Genomic DNA, 17,910 nt, shown 5'->3' on the forward strand with positions numbered 1-17,910 from the left:
TGGGGAGAGTGCAGCAGGTGAGCCCAGAGGAGCTCACGGGAGGACCATGTCACCTTTACAATGAGTTGGGATTTGATCCTAGGGTTTATTGGAGTGTTGAGGGTAAGCAAGGGACTGAGGGGGTTGGCATACATCGTTACAGCTCAGTCTGGCTGCCAGGTGGAGAATGGGATGTGGAGGACCAAGCGTAGGATCAGAGAGACCAGTTTGGGAGTTTCTCGAGAGGCCTAGGTGGTGGCTTGGGTAGGGGGGCAGTATTGGAGATGGAGAAACAAAGACGGATTGGAGGTTCATAATATTGTGGAGTTCAGCCACCCTGTCTTGTCAATGGATTAGAGAAAAAGAGGGATCAAAGATGACTCACACCAGTGATGTGAGAACTAGCGAGATGCCAGTGCTTTATTTAGTATTTTCCCAGCAGCTGAGTCCATAAATAATTTTTGGAGAGCAAGCAGTTTCACAAACTGTAAGGCCTCTAGTTCCAAAGTAATTAACGTGGGTGTCTCATTGCCTCAGAGAACACAGCGCAGCACCGAAATTCTGCAAGACCTTACGAACAGGAACATCTCCGACTTCTTGGTGAAAACGTATCCTGCTCTTATAAGAAGCAGGTAAGAAGAGACTTTTTAAAATGCTTTTTATCCTGGCTCCCTGGAGAAAATAATAACGAAGGACAGAAGATAATTTACTCTCATGATTTATCTATGATCAAGGCAGTGAAATTTTTTTCTTTTTCCTAATTTGAGGGCCTCATTCAGCAGAAAAAGCAATTGATGCATATACAAGTAGAATGTAAATTAAGATTAATTCTGGCTTTTGTTTTTATGTTTAGGGCAAGCTGTCTTAAATTTTAACCCCCACACTGTTAAAAGTAATGTCAGAAAAGCATAGAAATTATTCAGTACTGCGGCCACATATTTTAACTAGTTAAGAAAGAGACAAAGTTTGGAAGGAGGAGGAGGAATAAAGGGGGGGAAACTGAGGAAAAGGAGAGAAGCAAGAGGGAAAAGTAAGCAGCAAAAAAGAGAAGGAAAGAATTAGACTCAGATAGGAAAGAGGCGGTGGCGGGCGTCTGAGTGCCTCTGCGGGGAGGGGCTGGCGTACTCTGGGAATTATCGCCCGTTATCACCACCCTTTAAAATGCCAGTGAACTCCTCAAGAAATATCTGGTTCTCTCGGCTCTGTGGCTGTTCTTATCAAGCCTCACCAGGGTGGAAGGGCTTCAGAAGCCCCTATCAGAGCAAGCAGCTTGAGGAGAGCATGCTAGGAGAGGGTCCTAAGGACGCATGTGCTCTGGGGCTTTAAAATAAAACACAGTTTATGGTAACTCTAGCAGTACTTTCAGTTGCTTCCCTACTAGATCCCCGAGGAAGGGATAAATGGACTTGATTAACTACAATACATTGCAGATGGTAAAAGCAGTTGGCAAAACGAAGAACGCCATCCAAATCCCAAAATTTGATAATGAAATAAACAGCAACCATCCCAAACTTTGTTCTCAGCAGCAAATTTGCAGTATGGTATTTTGCATTATTTGTGCTAGATAGCTGATAACAATGATAGTTCATGAGCTTGAACTCTGGGGTCAAGAGTTGACATCCACTCATTTCCCACCTTGTCATTTTACCCCAATTTGTCTGAAAGCTGGTGTCTTAACTTTGGGCTGTGGAGTAAGTCAGAGTTCCTCCCGAGTGAGCAGGTGATTATTAGAGTCTCCTCTGTGCAGGGTGGAAGAGGGGAGGGCTGCATCCTTCACTCCACTCAGACATGGCCTGGCCATGTTGTCTGGGTCTGGGTTGGGCACACTGCTCTGACGTCACCTGACAACAGGGCCACTCAGAAAGCCCAGTGTGTGAGATGTGACTAGGAGAGCCAATGGTGGAAAACATCGGTCCTTTCTCTGCATGTGTGTTCAGGCTCGACCCCCAGGCTGGGCAGCTTCCATGTTGCTTGGATATCAGGAAATGCAAAAAATGTCCCTGAAGACTGAATGTTTGGGAAGGAAAGTTAACACCACTGCTGTACTTGTTATATTGATTGCATGATTTTATTTTGGCTTTCAGCTTAAAGAGCAAATTCTGGGTCAATGAACAGAGGTAAGAAACTATTTTTATAAGACATTAAAATCTCAGATTGATCTACTTAAAATAATTGCACATAAAAGCCACACATCAAAGCCACATGGATGGGCTGGCTGTTCCACATGTGCTCAGGAATTCACAAGACATGTCCTGAAGGACACATGGCTAGGGACACCCTGGACTCAGAAGAAACTCAGTAGTATATCTCCTTCGAGGATGTAAGTGGGAGATTGTGTTCCCTAACAAGGAGTTCCACAGTGTTCTCCCCGCAAAAAGATGTTCTAAAACCTCCAAGTATATAACAGTTTGTGATACTCCAATGAGAGGGACTTGTAGCCTAACCCTGGACACTTGTTGGCCCATTCCTTTTAAGTTTCAGAAGGTCTGGCCCAGCCCCAGACTCACCCCGTTCCTGAGGCATCCTGGAGGCTCAAGTGGTTCCAGAGGTTTAGAGAATTGTGAGGGGTATGCTAGGAGCGAGCCGCCTCCCAGCCCCCCTCAGGGCCTGGACCCCCAGAACGGGTGCAAGACTGATGTTGACTTGCTTTCCTGGGTGGATTCGAAACCATAAATGTGAAGTCCAGCTTTTAGAATTGCTCCCTAGGGGGAACTGCGGGGCCCCAGCTGAAGTCTGAGTGAGGGGACAATTTGAGGCCCTGAGAAATAAAGATCTCCTCCTCTGCCTTACCGAACCAGAAAATTAATTTTGTTCTGTTGAGGAGTTTGGCTTTTGTCCTGCCACTGAAGGTTTTTCAGCCAGAGAGTGACATGCTCAGCTTGGTGTTTTAGCTCAATCCCTTTAGACATCCAGAGCAGTGAAGCATCCCAGTTCAGAGCGAGAGTCAGGGAGGAGATGGGAGGGCCTGCCTGCACAGGTGTGGGGCTGAGAGCCCTGAGAGATGGAAATGTCAGGACCGGGTCCTGGTTAGCTGAAGGTGCATCCAGTGCTGCCAAAAATATCTGAAGACCACAGAGGTGGCACAGGAAAGGAACCATTGGTTGGGGTGGGAGGGCAGTCAGGGCAAATGTCAAAGAGAAGATGCCGTATGCAAGGTGAGTTGGAGTTAGCCAGATGCTCAAGAAAGGGAAAGGCACCCAGGGAAGCTGGCAGCCCTGCAAAGGCAGAAAGACATAAAGGCCACCCCGGCCACTTGGAGCTCTGCAAACAATCCCACATGGCCAGAATATGCCCGCAAGGCAAGGTGTGAGCAGGGATAAGGTTGGAGAGGGGCAGACCAGACTTAAAAAAGACTTGTAGGCCAAGAGAAGGTCTGGACTTCATCCTGGAGGCAGCAATGGGGAAGAGTTAAAAGCTGTTTGCAAAGTGGAACAGTGTTGCTTGCTAGTCCAGATAATTCCCCCAAAAGTAGATGTTTCCCCACAGAAACTGAGAGGGCTACTGGTGGGGGTGACGTTCATGGCACTGATCCAAGGATTTCTTGTTGCCTTGTCAGGTATGGAGGAATTTCCATAGGAGGAAAGCTCCCAGTTATCCCTGTCACGGGGGAAGTACTTGTTGGTTTTTTAAGCAACCTTGGCCGGATAATGAATGTGAGCGGGGTATGTAAACAGACTGGAGATTTGGGTAGGATTTTCAGTTTGCTTAATTACTATGAACTAGAAATTATCATGAGTGCTACAGAAAATTAAAAAAACCTCTTGCTTGTTTATCTGGTTTTTTTTAGGGTCCTATCACCAGAGAGGCTTCTAAAGAAGTATCTGATTTCCTTAAACATCTAGAAACTCAAGACAACATTAAGGTACTTGGCCCACATCATCTGCCTGAGAGCTGAAATTCACGAGCTGGCTATTTTATTTTTACTTTCCCAGCTTAATTAAATTCCATCCCTCCCCCTGCTGAAATCTAGTGAGGAATGTCTTTCCACTGCCAAACCCTTCCTCCTTCTCACATTCTTGTTCCTGTCGCTAATTTTTTCTTTAAACAGCTGTTGTTAGTGCAGCATCTCAGGTGTCATCTCCACCCTCTAGGTGTGGTTTAACAACAAAGGCTGGCATGCCATGGTCAGCTTTCTCAATGTGGCCCACAACGCCATCTTACGGGCCAGCCTGCACAAGGACAGGGACCCCGAGGAGTATGGCATCACCGTCATAAGCCAGCCCCTGAACCTGACCAAGGAGCAGCTCTCAGAGATTACAGTGTAAGCCACGTGGCTGCAGCCTCACAGCTTTCTCATCACCTTCTCCACTCCTGGATGGAGTGCAGGGCTGGATGGCAGTGCTGTTTAATCAGTCACATATGAATGGATGACTTTCAAATGCCTCATGGACCAAACTGCTTGGCCGTTCTATCTCCCCACATTTATTTGGAAAGTCAGCTTATATTTGGTTCCATTCCCTTTTGGCTCTTGGTAGCAAATTGCTCCTGGAGCCTACACATTATTCTCCTTGCCAGCATGCAGAATGACTGCCAGGAACTGGCAAAGTTCAGTAGATCTTTCATCTCCCCAGTAGTCATTATCTTAGATTCCAGTAACTTCCCCTCGGATGGTCATGCTCTTATGGCACAGCTTCCAGCAGGGCAAACGTCCACCTTGCACATTTTGTCCTTTGTTTGCTGTATGCCAGGCCTGTATGGAGGAAGGGTTGGTGGGAGTGCCTTTGCTGGCACAGACTTCTGGAAGGTGGTGGGGTCCTGATTTTACTACCCAGTGCACTCTGAGTGCTACTGAACGTGCCCAGAGTCATCTGCTGAGACTTGAGCTTGGCCCTATGGTGCCTTCCTCTGGGAACCACAGGGCCCTAGACAGTCCTATGTTAATTCCCACTCAGCCCGAGCTTCTGTACCTTCTGCCAAGCCTTTGAATATGAAGTATGAAATCAGAGGCTTTCTGTGATTATAAAATAGTGTATGTTCATTAAATAAAATTTATGGCTTATTATCTATAACCCTGTGTAGTTTAGGTTATTTCTTCTAAACACTTTTGTGTGTTTTCCTCCAGTCATTTGTCCTAAGTTTACAGATGTTGTAAGTATATAGAGGATGCTATTTGCAGTTTTATCAGAGCAATGACTGCCATATATGGTGCCTTTGTGGGGATTAGTAAAAGTGATTTTTTTCTGTAGGTGGGCACAGTACATAAAGTTCAGGCTGGATTTTAGTCCCCAATTATCCGCTTAGCCAGATGCCTTCTATTTGATCCAGAAAAGGGTGAATGGAGCCAAGCCCCTATATAACTTGCTTGCTTTCTTTTCTCTTAAATTTACATTATGAACATTTCCTCATGTTATGATGTGCTTCTTGAAAATGTGATTTAATAAGATAATTTATTTCTTTTGTTAAAAGAAATAAGGCCAGGTGTGGTGACTCATGCCTATAATCCTAGCACTTTGGAAGGTTGAGATGGGAGGATTGCTTGATGCAAGGAGTTTGAGAGCAGCTTGAGCAAGAGCGAGACCCTGTCTCTACAGAAAATAGAAAAATTAGCCAGGTGCGGTGGTGTGCCTGTAGTCTCAGCTACCTGGAAGGCTGAGGCAGGAGGATTTCCTGAGCCCAGTGAGCTATGATGACACCACTGCACTCTAGCCAGGGTGACAGAAAGAGACCCTATCTCAAAAAAAAAAAAAAAAGAAAGAAAGAAAAAAAAGAGAGAGAAAGAAAGAAAGAAATTCCACAGACTGGCTGTTTCCATAGAAAATTCAAGAGAAAGAATCTATAGACAAATTATTACAGCTAAAAAGAACATTGTAGTATATGAGATTAATATAAACATCTATTTGTATACACCACAACAAATAGTTAGAAAATGTAATAAAAAGAATGGTTGTCTAGAAATATTCACATGAAACAGAAAGGCGACCCAAAAATACCCACTTAGCATTGACCCAGATAGATTAAGGCAGTTTAGTGGAATGATAAGCTTCAGGCTAGGGAAGGGGAATCAGGAGGCCACAAGCTTCCCAGAGGCTGGCTTTGTCTCTTCTCCTGCATCTGCTCTTCCTTAATCTCTCTCTCCCTGTGTCTCCGGCCCTGCTGCAGGCTGACCACTTCAGTGGACGCTGTGGTTGCCATCTGCGTGATTTTTGCCATGTCCTTCGTCCCAGCCAGCTTTGTCCTTTATTTGATCCAGGAGAGAGTGAACAAAGCCAAGCACCTCCAGTTTGTCAGCGGAGTGAGCTCCACCACCTACTGGCTGACCAACTTCTTCTGGGACATTGTGAGTGTCAGCTCATGGCACCTCCCTCACCTCCATGGGCCAAGGTGGCACCTGTGTGTGCTCTGAAGGAGGGGACACAGTGGTGGGCGGGGGTTCCTCACCCTGCCAGGGCTGCTGGAAGGTGCTGGACCAAGGGCCTTGCATGTCTGCTGTCCCTTGACATCTTCTTAGAAAGGCACAAAACTTTGTTGAGTGGAGGCTCTCTGTGTCCTGCACTGAGGGGGCTTCTGACCCCCTGAATAACTGCTGCACTGCAGGCATGAGGCTGGCCTTCCTGGGAATAGTCTGCAGTTGAAAAGGTAATACCAAGGGGTCCTTCACCCCACATCCCGTTCTTAAGTCCTGCCCCACCCTCAAAAGGATAAGGGTAAACCTTCCCCTGTGGTAAGGTCACCAGATAAATATAGGACACCCAGTTAAATTTGAATGTCAGTTAAACAATGAACAATTTTTAGTACAAGTATATCCCACTTCAAATACTGCATGGGACATACTTATATAAAAAACTACTGATTGTCTGAAATTCAAATTTAACCGGGCATCCTATGTTTTTATTTGCTAAATCTGGCAGCCCTACCCAGTGGCCTTATTTTGCTTTCCCAAAGTAACCAGACCTTTATTAGATTAGATTAGCCACTGCTTTAGGGAAAATGAAGAAAAAATTATTTATCAAATCCATAGCAGACTACCACCTCCTCTCTGACAACCCAGGTTGGTGGGGACAGGGGAGTGTCAGCATAGGGTACCTTATGACAGGCCACGGGGTCAAAATGGAGTGGTGGCAAAGGCCGAGTTATGAGGTAGCCGGGATCATTAGGACACCACCCCGGTGTATTCTGGGTGTCGTGAGTAATGAGATCATTACTTTTATCTCAACATTCTAAGACCAACGTGAGCCTCCACTTCATGTGATGATAAGTTGTCAACTGATGGAGACCAAAACAAACTGCCTTCTCCATTTTGGCTTTTAATGATGACGGCCAATGTTAGGATTCCTGAAGACATTTCTTTGATGTCACTAGACTTGTTAAGCAGCTATCACTTAACAATACAAAACCAGAAATTATCAGTAGCACCTAAATTCTTTTGTCTCTCTTCTGTCTACATGAAAAAATACAAACACATGGGGAGGAGGTCAGAACCTGCAAGGCTTTCTTTGGACAAGATGTCACTTGCAGGGGCCACACTGGCCCTGCGATTTTCACATGAAAGGGGCTAGGCTCACCTGCACGGAAAAGCTACTTATTGAAGTGCTGAGTCTTTTCTTTTACTTTTTTAAAAAGATGAATAGAATTTATACTAGGGGCTGGCCTGTGGAGGGGGAGGTGCTACAGACAGAGATCTCAGAGCCTAGAGAGAGATATGTGGCTGGTAGGATAGAGTAGGTCTGACGTAGGAGGTGACACTAGCAAGGTAGACACTTGGCCGTCCAATGAAGGGTTAGAAGATGGGGGGTACTCTGTTAGCAGGCTTCCTGATGATCTAGCATTTTAAAGCTGACCTGGAATCTGAGCCCTAGGACCTGGATTTTTGAAACTTATCACCCTCATTAGCCAGTGGGAAAAAGACAACACATGCTTGGGGGGCATTGTTGAATCAATGAACAAACAATTATTGTTTGTTTATCATTTACTTAGTACATGTGTGATGTTTTAAATTCTTATCTTTTTATGTGTGTCATCTGTTTTTCTTATAAATTTTGTAACAATTACAGATTTACAGGGAAGTTGCAAATACAGTTCAAAACTTTTTTTTTCCAAGCCATTTGAGAATAACTTCTCAACAAGATGTGCCCCCTTCTTCCATACACACATCCTACCACCTCCAACGTGTACCTCCCACAAATGAGGACACGCTCCATACAACCACAACACACCGTCAACATCAGGAAACCAGCACTAATATGTCACCACCCCCTAGTCCTCAGAGCCCACTCAGGTGTCACCCATTGCCCCGATAATGTCTTTTATAGAAAGGGATCTAGCTCAGAATCATGCACGAGATCTAGTTGTCCTATCTCTTTAGTCTCCTTCAGCCTGGAATGGTTCCACAGTCTTTCCTTAATACCCATGGCCTTGACACTTTTGAAGATTATAGGCCAATTACTTTGCAGAATGCCCTTCAGTGTGAGTTTGTGTGAGGATTCCTCATGAGTGGATTGAGGGTAAGCATCTTTGGCAGCAGCATCATGGAATAGATGCTGTGCTCTTCTCGTTGCATCTTATCTAGTAGCTTCTGATTTCAATTTGTCCTGTTACTGATGATGTTCACTGTGGTCACTTAAGAAGGTGTCTGCTGAGCTTCTCCACTGTAAAGTTACTATTTGTTCCTTTATAATTAATAAAAATTGCGGGGAGAGGTGCTTTGAAGAAATGCAAATATCCTATTTGTTATCCAACTTTCCATTTATTCATCCATTTATTCATATCTGTGTGCAGTCATAATTCCTGTGTTAATCAACAGATTACAATCCAATACCATCATCATTTATTTTGACATTCAGATTTCCCCAGTGTGGCCAGTGGGAGCCCCTACAAGCTGGCCTCTGTATCCTCTTGACTTGTGTCCCCATCCTCCTCGAGCACTCCCTTGCTCTCTCACAGCAAGATGTTCCAGGACCATCCTGCACCCCGTCCACCCTACCCACCACCGACTCTGGGGACCTGGTTTCTTCGAGAGGGAAGTGACCCTTAGAAACCAAGATCTGGGTGCCAGATATGTTCATTGCCACTGGAGTTGGTCCCACGTTTTCTCATGGGCTAGAGCTAGGGAAGATACGTATGTGCACGCACAGATACACACAGACGTACATCTGTATTTCTAGGTCTAGCTATCAATACACTGAGCACTATGAGTTCACCAAAACCTCTAACTCCAATCCAACATCACAGGGCTCATCCTAGTTTTCTGTCTTTCTATATTTGTAACTTCCTTCTCCAAGAGTGAGAAACTGACTTCTATTAGTCCCAACTCATTTACCTACCTGAGCACTACACCTGTGTACACTGAATGCCCCTCTCTGCCACCCCGTCCCTGGGTGGGCACCCTCCTCTCCTGTTCCAGCTGCCCCTGCTGCCTGCAGGTCCTCCCCATTCTGCTCTGGCGCTGATACCCCACACCAGCTCAACCCCCTGGAAGGACATCCTCCTTATCCCAGTGGGGCTGTAGCACCCCGCACCAGGCCACCCTCTCACCTTTCTCTGGCTTTCATCCTGCTCGAGACCACTGTGGCTCCTCCCCGACCCTACTGTAGCTGTGCACATTTCCACATGCAACTAATGGCTTTATTGTTTAAAAGGGATATCAACATCTATTTGTGCTTTGTGAGGGCAAGAACCATATTTTAAATTTTTCTGAATTCCAGAGACATGTGTAGAGAGTAGAACCAACAGGACTTTGTGACCAATTAGAGATAGTAAGACATCAGGTGGAATTTTATAATTTATCCTTTCAAAAGATACAGACTGAAAGTTCCCCGAGCAGGAAGTCAGGGCTGGGGGTGGGGCAGGAGGACAAAGGACAGCTTGACACACGTCTGCTAACCAAGAGCTGCTTGGACAACTAGAACCAGAATCCCAGACCCTAAGAACAGAGGAACCTGGTCCCACCCCTCATTTTGCAGACCAGGAATCAGAGGTCCCAGAGGGTCAGTGCTCCTCTTCTCTCTTCAAGATGAATTATGCTGTGAGTGCCGGACTGGTGGTGGGCATCTTCATCGGGTTTCAGAAGAAAGCCTACACTTCCCCAGAAAATCTTCCTGCCCTGGTTGCACTACTCATGCTGTACGGGTAAGCTGTTTGGGCCACTAGCTAATGCCACCAAAGGGAGGCCAGGGGAAGGGGGATGGTCTTCCCACAGAAAACCTGGGCTTTCCTGTGGCCGTGGCATCTAAGTGCAGCTCCCAGCCCCACCTAGGGTCTGAGGCTGCCAATCAGGAATGTGTCTGGCTTCTGTTTCTGACTCCACCGATGAAGGTATTTTGCAGGACTGGTCCATTCAAGGACAATGAGAAAAGTCCCACATGTCTGAATCATCTTCCACTCAAACTGTGGCCTTGACCAAAGCCTGGGAATCAGTCACTCCCCAGATCCTCGCCCAGCTCTGACTCTGATTCCTGTGTGGCCGACTGTCCATCTCAGTGTCTCCATCAGTACTGGCCAGGAGTTATCTGCACGCAGTAGGAAAGTCCAGCTGAAAAGCTGCCCCCAAGTCAGGGCCAGCGGGTGACGCAGGGATTATGTCCGGTAGAATATTGAGCACAGCATGCAGCTCTACCCAGCCCCACCACTTTCTACGAGTGCAACTGTGGATGAGTAATTCACCCATCTGGGCCTCAGTTTTCTCATCTGTAACATTTAGCCCTCCTATGTTGGCCGGTAGAGTCTAGCTAGTGCAATGGTCTTGGAAATAGAGAATCCAGGAACCAGTGTGACTGTGAGCTGTGAGGATGAGCTTGTTGGGACCTTCAGCTCTGCTTTGCTGATCCAGCTAGAGTGGGAAGCATCGCAGGGTAGAGAACCCCCCTGTGTGTTGAACAAGGCTTTATAATTTACAAAGTACAAACACAGGTCCTGTTCCACTTGCTTTGCACAAAATCCCATGAGGTGGTCAGGGCAGGCATTGCTATCTCCATTTAAAGTTAAGGCACAGAGACCAAGGGATGGAGTATCTCTTTGGTCCTCCTGGGACTCTGGCCAGTTCAAACATGTCACCTCATGCATAAGGGGAGTGCATTATATCTAGAGATATAGCAGATGGGATGGAAATTGGAATTCCATCCCACTGAGTTGTGTCATTTCGCACAGATGGGCGGTCATTCCCATGATGTACCCAGCATCCTTCCTGTTTGATGTCCCCAGCACAGCCTATGTGGCTTTGTCTTGTGCTAACCTGTTCATCGGCATCAATAGCAGTGCCATCACCTTCGTCTTGGAACTATTTGAGAATAACCAGGTGAGCGTAGTTTTCTTGGCTTCTTTGTTTGATCAGTAGGATAATAGAGGGGATGTATTGGCCAAGTGGAGCCATGAACGAGCATTGTGGATATAGAAGCTTAGCATAAGCTTGGTGCACAGATGAATGTCACTTTCTTCCTGCCTGCCTCCCCCTCCTGCCTTCTCCCCTTCTTTCCTTCCTTCCTGCTCTCCTTCCCTCCCTTCCCCCCTCCTTCCTTTCCTGCTTTCTCCTCTACTTCCCTCCCTCCTGTCCCCTCCCCTCCCTCCTTCCTTCCTTCAAACTCCTCATTCATTTGTGTGCTCTGAGTGTCACAGTTTTCTGAGCTTATTCTGCAAGCCATAAATGACTTCTCACAATCATAAGCTTTGAGATTTGCTTACTTCTTCAAGAATGTTCCCTCAGGGACTTTGGGTGTTAGGCTACACACACACACACACTGAGGGGGCTGCTGACCCCCTGAATAACTGCTGCACTGCAGGCATGAGGCTGGCCTTCCTGTGACATGCCATATTTCTCATCGTTCACAGGACAGATGGGGCTTCATTTCTTGCTTAGCAACCACAGAGAGCTGACAAGGTCTGGGAAAGAGGCACACTCAGTAGGCCTCAGGACTGGGGTTAGCCATGGGGCCTCTGCACAGATTTGCCCTGTGTTCTCCCCGTGGGGCCCAGAGCCAGGGGGCAGGTGGGCCGCAGGGGCGCTGGCCCGTGCCACCCTCTGAGCTGGGAAGACCAATGAGGAGAAGAAAGGCTAGTGAGGCGCCTGGGGACACAGAACCCCAACATTCCGGGACTCAGGCACAGCGGCAGGGGGTGGGAGCGTGGAATAAAGATAGCCCAGCAGCCATTGCTGGGTTTTTTTAGGATTTACTCTGGTCATCTCTCTCTGGACAGGGAGAAGTCAGAGGGTGTGCATGGGACAACCAGGCTTCATAACTCAAAACAGGGAGTCACTTAGCACCAGGAATTCTCAGTCCTGTCCTCAGGATTAATTTGCACACAGAATAGTGTATTTTAGAATGTTACAATTTCCACAAGAAAGTGGGGGAAAGAATATGTATGTACTTGCTAATACGTCTCCAGGACACCTAAGAAACTCGAATAAGAGGTTGCCTCTGGAGAAGGGAACTGAGCAAATGGGAAACAGGGGCAGGAGGGAGATTTTTCGTTGCCTGCCTCTTTGTTCCTTTTAAATTTTGAAATTGCGGAAGGAGTTGCATGAGAGCACAGACCCAGCTGATGCCAGACCACCCTGGTGGATGGAAACTGCTGCTCTTTGAGGCTATTTTTGTCACAGACTCACAGACCAGTAGGTCTTAAGAGAGTGTGTTACTTCAGAATAATTAAACGGCAAGCTTAAAGCACTCGAACATTCTCCCTCCTGCAGTTGCACCCGTTTAGCTAACATTTTGCTGAGCACTCCCCCTTAAAAGCGGGTAACTTTCACGTACAATAGTGGACAGACAGACGCTGCAGAAATGCCCAGTACTCCACCAGAGGCTCAGGGCCCAGCAGCTGCTGCCCCTGCTCAGTCAGGAGGTACTTACTAGGTGAGCACGGTGGGATGGACGCACCCACATAAACAGGGTGACTCCCTGGTCCTGCCCTCCAGGAGGTCCCGTTCCAATCAGGAAAGGACCTCGCCACCAAGTTAGCAAGTCACAGAGCATGACATTCCATAAGACATTCCATGTGACAGAGCGTCAAAGGAGTCAGGCAGGTACACGCTGCAGGTCAGAGTGGGCCAGAAGGCTGGGCTGCAGGGGCTGGGGACTCTCAGTGGAGGAAATTCAATTTGAACCTGGCTCGGAACAAGTAGAATTTTATTAGCCCATTTCATAAATATTGAAGTGACTACTATGAGCTAATCATTGTGCAAGTATTTAGGAAAGACACAACAATAATTAGGACCCAGTCCCTGCCCTCCAGGGAACCACTGACTAGTGGAGAAAGTAGGCAGGTTAGAAAAAAATTAATCACAGGAATGTGCTTAGCACTGTAAGGGAAGAATGGAGAGTTTATCTTGGGGATCTGGGAAGGTGTGTGAGAGAAGGGGCTCCCTGAGCAAGCTTTCTACAGAGCAGGAATCTGTCAGAAAACAGAGGGGAAAAGAGCATTCTTTCCTGCTAAAAGCAGCAGATAATAGAAACTGCAAATGCAAAGGCCTAGAGGCAAAAGTGCGCAGTGATTGTAGGAAGAGTTGGGGGGGGAGGTAGAGAAGGATGGGGGGGTGGGGGGAGGGAGGGAAGGATGAGGTGACCTGGGCAGAGTCCCAGAGGCTGGGGTAGGGATGGGCCAGATGGAGCGTGCGCAGTGCCCCAGCCCAGAGCTTCACCTGCCCCGTCCCCTTGGTTTCCCTTCTGCCTTCACAGGGGAGGCTCTGCCCAACAGGAGTCGGGCCTTCTCCCCAGACAGTGGTAGCTGCTCTGAGCAAATTTGAGAAGCAAAGCCGGGGACAGCTCAGGGCTGCTCCCTTTGGTACAAGCTGCACCAAGACAGAGCTGAGGAAGGAACCTCAGGCCCAGGAACGGCTCACAGCTGTACCTAAGCAGAGACCCCGGCCACCTCCCGGCAGCTGCCACATGCCCTGGTAACAGACGCCTCAGAGGGCTCCGGGCACTTTCAGAGTCTGGGCAGAGCTCCCCAGCAGACGCCAGGGGCTGCTCTCTGCAGATTCCTGCCCTTGCCCGGAGTCACCTAGGGTTAAGGAAAGGGACGTGGACATTCCTCACGGTTAGCTTCAGTGCCCACACAGTCCTGGGCATAGTACATGTTGAGGAAATGCTGTCTGGCTAGATGAAGGAGCAGCTCTTGCCCACCAGAAACTTGCAGGGAGCCCCAGTCATTGATTGGTCATTAATTGATTAGTTCCTTGGCCCAGTCCCGAGGCCCCTCCTGTAAGAACTTCAGGACTTCCAGATCAACCCCTGTGTTCTGCCCGACAAATCCCTCCTGTGGCCAGTCCGGCTGCAAGGACTCCTTGTCTGCAGGCCTCGCCCCCCTCCTGCTGTGTGAGGTCACCCAGGCCCCACCTGCTCAGGATGGAGTGGGCTCGGCCCCCACTTCCAACGGTCCTGCTTCTCTGTTTCAGACGTTGCTCAGGTTCAATGTCATGCTGAGGAAGCTGCTCATCATCTTCCCCCACTTCTGCCTGGGCCGGGGCCTCATTGACCTGGCACTGAGCCAGGCCGTGACAGACGTCTACGCTCGGTTTGGTGGGTGGCAGTGGCGGCCCGTGGAGTGCTGGGCCAGGGAGGGCTGTAGTGGGAGTTCCTAGGCCAGACCTGCAGCCTGGGCTGGGGCTGGGAGGGCACCCTGTTGGTCTGGGAGTGTCCTGCCACCCAGAAGGGGTGGAGCCGCAGGAGGGCTGGAGGGCAGGCTTTTACTGTCCCTGCGCTGACTGGGAAGCCCAGAGGAGCCTGTGGTTAGTTCCTGTGCAATCTCTGGTGGGCCCGCTGTTGCGGTCAGTGTGTAGGGGAGAGCTAGGGCAGCTCCAGCAGACTCAACTCCCGTTGATTCCCCAGGTGAGGAGCATTCTTCCAACCCGTTCCAGTGGGACCTGATCGGGAAGAACCTGGCAGCCATGGCGGTGGAAGGGGTCATGTACTTCCTGCTCACCCTCCTCGTCCAGCACCACTTCTTCCTCATCCAGTGGTACGTCCACGCCCACCCCGGGGCCAAGGGGCAGCTCAGCACCACCAGGACTGGACTTCACACCGGCCCACGGCATGGGCGTCTGTTTCCTCGGGAGCCCCACTCCGTGATGGGTTTTTACATAACACAGGGAGAGACAGGCTAAAATAGGTGCATTAGAGTTTGTGATGAGTCTCAACTTTATTTAAAATGCAGTGTTATCAGTTTCAATTACTAATATTTAATTCTTTCCATTTAATTACTAAATACTCATTTTAATTGGATGATAGCATTGCAAGTGACAATTGTTAAGGGGTATCAAAGTACTAGGAAATAGATTTATGTATTCATGAGAGAGGAGACACAGCGGGCCCCTTTGTTAATTAAAGATCTAGGCATGGGGGCAGGAGAGGGAAGCAAGGGAGAGCTCAGGCCGTGCACCAGGATGCAGCCGGGAGCCGCGTGGAGGGTGAGGGCAGTGATGGCTGCCAACCCTGCTCTTGACCAGGACGCCTCAACTGCCAAGTCAGCTGACCTCGCGCCATTCTTCCCAGGCTCTTCCCCAGGCCTGCTGGCCCCTGCCTCACACCAGCAGGGGGGCAGGGGGCGGGTTTCCAGAGGGCAGCACCTCTGCAACCCAGGCTGAGCTTCACCAGCCTCGGCCTGAATTGCGCAGCACCGGCCTCCCTAGCAAGCTATCCTGGGCAGTGTTCTGTTTCTTAACCTTCCTCCTCTCAGGCTGAATATGGTCACAGGTAAATACAAATTCCAAGAATTTGTTTTTAGGTCTTGATCCATAGGACATTGATTTATTGGAAATGAATCTACCTCCCTACTCACAGGGTTATGACGGTTGAATGAGATATTGCATGTCAACACACTCCAATAAAACATTGTCAGGAACTGGTTCTAGTTAAGGGAGAGGAATTGTTGCATGAGGAATTATTGTCCTGGTGACCCTCAGCCCTTGTAGGGTCTCTCTGCAGCCTTGGTCACACCTTCTAGAGGCCTTCATTGGGGGAGAATAGGGCAGAGGGTTGGCTGCCAAAACCGACTCATTAGCTTCAAACTGATGGCAACACAACTGTGTGAGTCCTACCTGCATTCAGGCCTAAAGAGGACCAGGGAAGCAGACCACAGTCTCTGGCTTCTAGAAGGTCAGGGAGGGTTTCAGTGAAGAGGCTGTGTCTTTAGGGAGGGGAAGATTCCATTTGGGGGGAGGGGCAGGAGGAAGAGAACCTTGAGGGGCTAGAAACACTGCAGTGGCTCGGAGGTGGGAACAGCCGACAGGGCTGGGACCAGGGGTAGGTCCCAGTGGCTGAGGGGGGAGCTGGTACAGGGGTGAGTGGGAAGGGGGATGGGCTGGAGTGCAGAGCTCCCATCCCAGCTAGGAAGTGAGGGCTTCAACCTACAGCTGATGAAGGACCAGGGAAGGTTTTGAGGATTGAAGCAGCCAAATGACAGCACTGTTTTGAAGAGGCTGAGTTGGTGGGGTGGACTAGGCCAAGTAGGAAGCTCAGCTGATGGTCACTCACCTATGCTGAGTGCTTGCATAGAGAAAGGGTTTTAGTAACGATAGCAGCTCCCAGGCCCTGCGTCTATACTCTGCACAGGCACTGTGCTGAGTTCATCTTCACCACAGTCCTACGAGGCAGATATTACTGTCCCCTTCCCCATCACGTGATTAAAGGAGGCAAGGTTCAGAGAAGTTGAATGACATGCCCAAGGTCACACAGGGGAAAGACATGACTGGAACCCAGGGCTGATTCTGGACTTGAGCATGTCTCTACCTAATGCCTGATGTCTCTCCTGTGGATTGGCCTTTTTAGAATTTCAGCCTTAGGTATGGAAGCCCAAAAGGAAGCCGAGGTGAGGGAATAGGAAGAAAGGTCAGATGGAAAGGACGGTGCCAAGGACGAGGTACACCCAGCCCAATCCTGTCCCCTTTCCTTCCTGTAGGGTTGCAGAGCCCTCTAAGGAGCCCATTGTGGATGAAGATGATGATGTGGCTGAAGAAAGACAAAGAATTATTAGTGGAGGAAATAAAACTGATATTTTAAGGCTAAATGAGCTAACCAAGGTAAGCGAATAGGTGCAGGCATGTTAGTTTGGAGGTGCTGGTTACACCCACAGATGGCACAATGTTGCGTTTTCCTTCTGTAGAACAAGCAATATGCTGATGCAAGCAGTTTGGTTTCCTAATTTTATGTAGGGTTGTCATCTCTGTGTTATAACTTGTCTTCAGAACATTTAAATCCAATGCATTTTCCCTGCTATTCATCTCGGCTACTGACACAGGGCCTCCGCAAGAGCCACTCCAAGGGAGCATCACTCAGCTTTCTCTGTTCCATTTATGCACGGTGCGGGTTGGCTTCGAGATTTCTCAGTGCTTGTGTCAATATGTAACCTCCCAGTGCTGGTAGTTTTCTTCTCAATCATCCTTTGCTTTTTGTTACTTCTTCCCCTCCCTGCTCTAACCCCGTCTTGGTTCTCAGTCCAGTTTCTCCGGATCTTGCAGATTTATTCAGGCACCTCCAGCCCGGCAGTGGACAGGCTGTGTGTCGGAGTCCGCCCTGGAGAGGTGGGTACTCCGCAGACCCCAAGAGAAAGGGTTGCAGAAAAGCAGTTCTTGTGCCTGACTCCTCTCCCCTCTAAGGCAGAGCTATCTGATAGGACTATAGTGCAAGCCATATTTGTAATTTTACATTTTTTTTAGTAGCCACATGGAAAGAGTAAAAAGAAAACAGGTGAAATTAATGTTAATATTATTTTTTATTTTACCTGATATATCAAAAGAGTATCATTTCTACATGGAATTAATATGAAACATTATTAATGAGGTATTTTGAATTTTCTTGCTCTAAATCTTCAAATCCAGCATGTCTTTGACACTTAGGGCCCATGTCAATTGGGACTTAGATGTGTTTCAGATGCTCAGTGGCCACATGTGGCTAGTGGCCTTGTGATGGCAGCCTGGGTCTAAAATGCCTCCCTCAGTCCACACACTTGCCCTGAGGCCTGACATTCCAGACCTCCTTGGTCTCTGGGGCCAGGCTGATTCTGTGA

The 17,910-nt window shown here is 48.4% G+C and overlaps 1 protein-coding gene across 1 annotated transcript in view; it reads left to right on the plus strand.

Moving 5' to 3' along the window:
* Positions 1-17,910, plus strand: part of ABCA4 (ATP binding cassette subfamily A member 4) — a 132,594-nt gene that overhangs the window by 94,194 nt on the left and 20,490 nt on the right. Inside the window, exons 31-42 of the mRNA XM_045547502.1 lie at positions 517-611; positions 2,064-2,096; positions 3,536-3,641; positions 3,767-3,841; positions 4,071-4,240; positions 6,079-6,256; positions 9,929-10,044; positions 11,062-11,209; positions 14,303-14,426; positions 14,736-14,865; positions 16,804-16,924; positions 17,363-17,425. Of these exons, the coding sequence (XP_045403458.1) occupies positions 517-611; positions 2,064-2,096; positions 3,536-3,641; positions 3,767-3,841; positions 4,071-4,240; positions 6,079-6,256; positions 9,929-10,044; positions 11,062-11,209; positions 14,303-14,426; positions 14,736-14,865; positions 16,804-16,924; positions 17,363-17,425 (1,359 nt within the window). The remainder of the gene's footprint in view (positions 1-516; positions 612-2,063; positions 2,097-3,535; positions 3,642-3,766; positions 3,842-4,070; positions 4,241-6,078; positions 6,257-9,928; positions 10,045-11,061; positions 11,210-14,302; positions 14,427-14,735; positions 14,866-16,803; positions 16,925-17,362; positions 17,426-17,910) is intronic.

This window comes from Lemur catta, chromosome 3 (assembly GCF_020740605.2).
Source record: "Lemur catta isolate mLemCat1 chromosome 3, mLemCat1.pri, whole genome shotgun sequence".
Classification (NCBI taxonomy): domain Eukaryota; kingdom Metazoa; phylum Chordata; class Mammalia; order Primates; family Lemuridae; genus Lemur; species Lemur catta.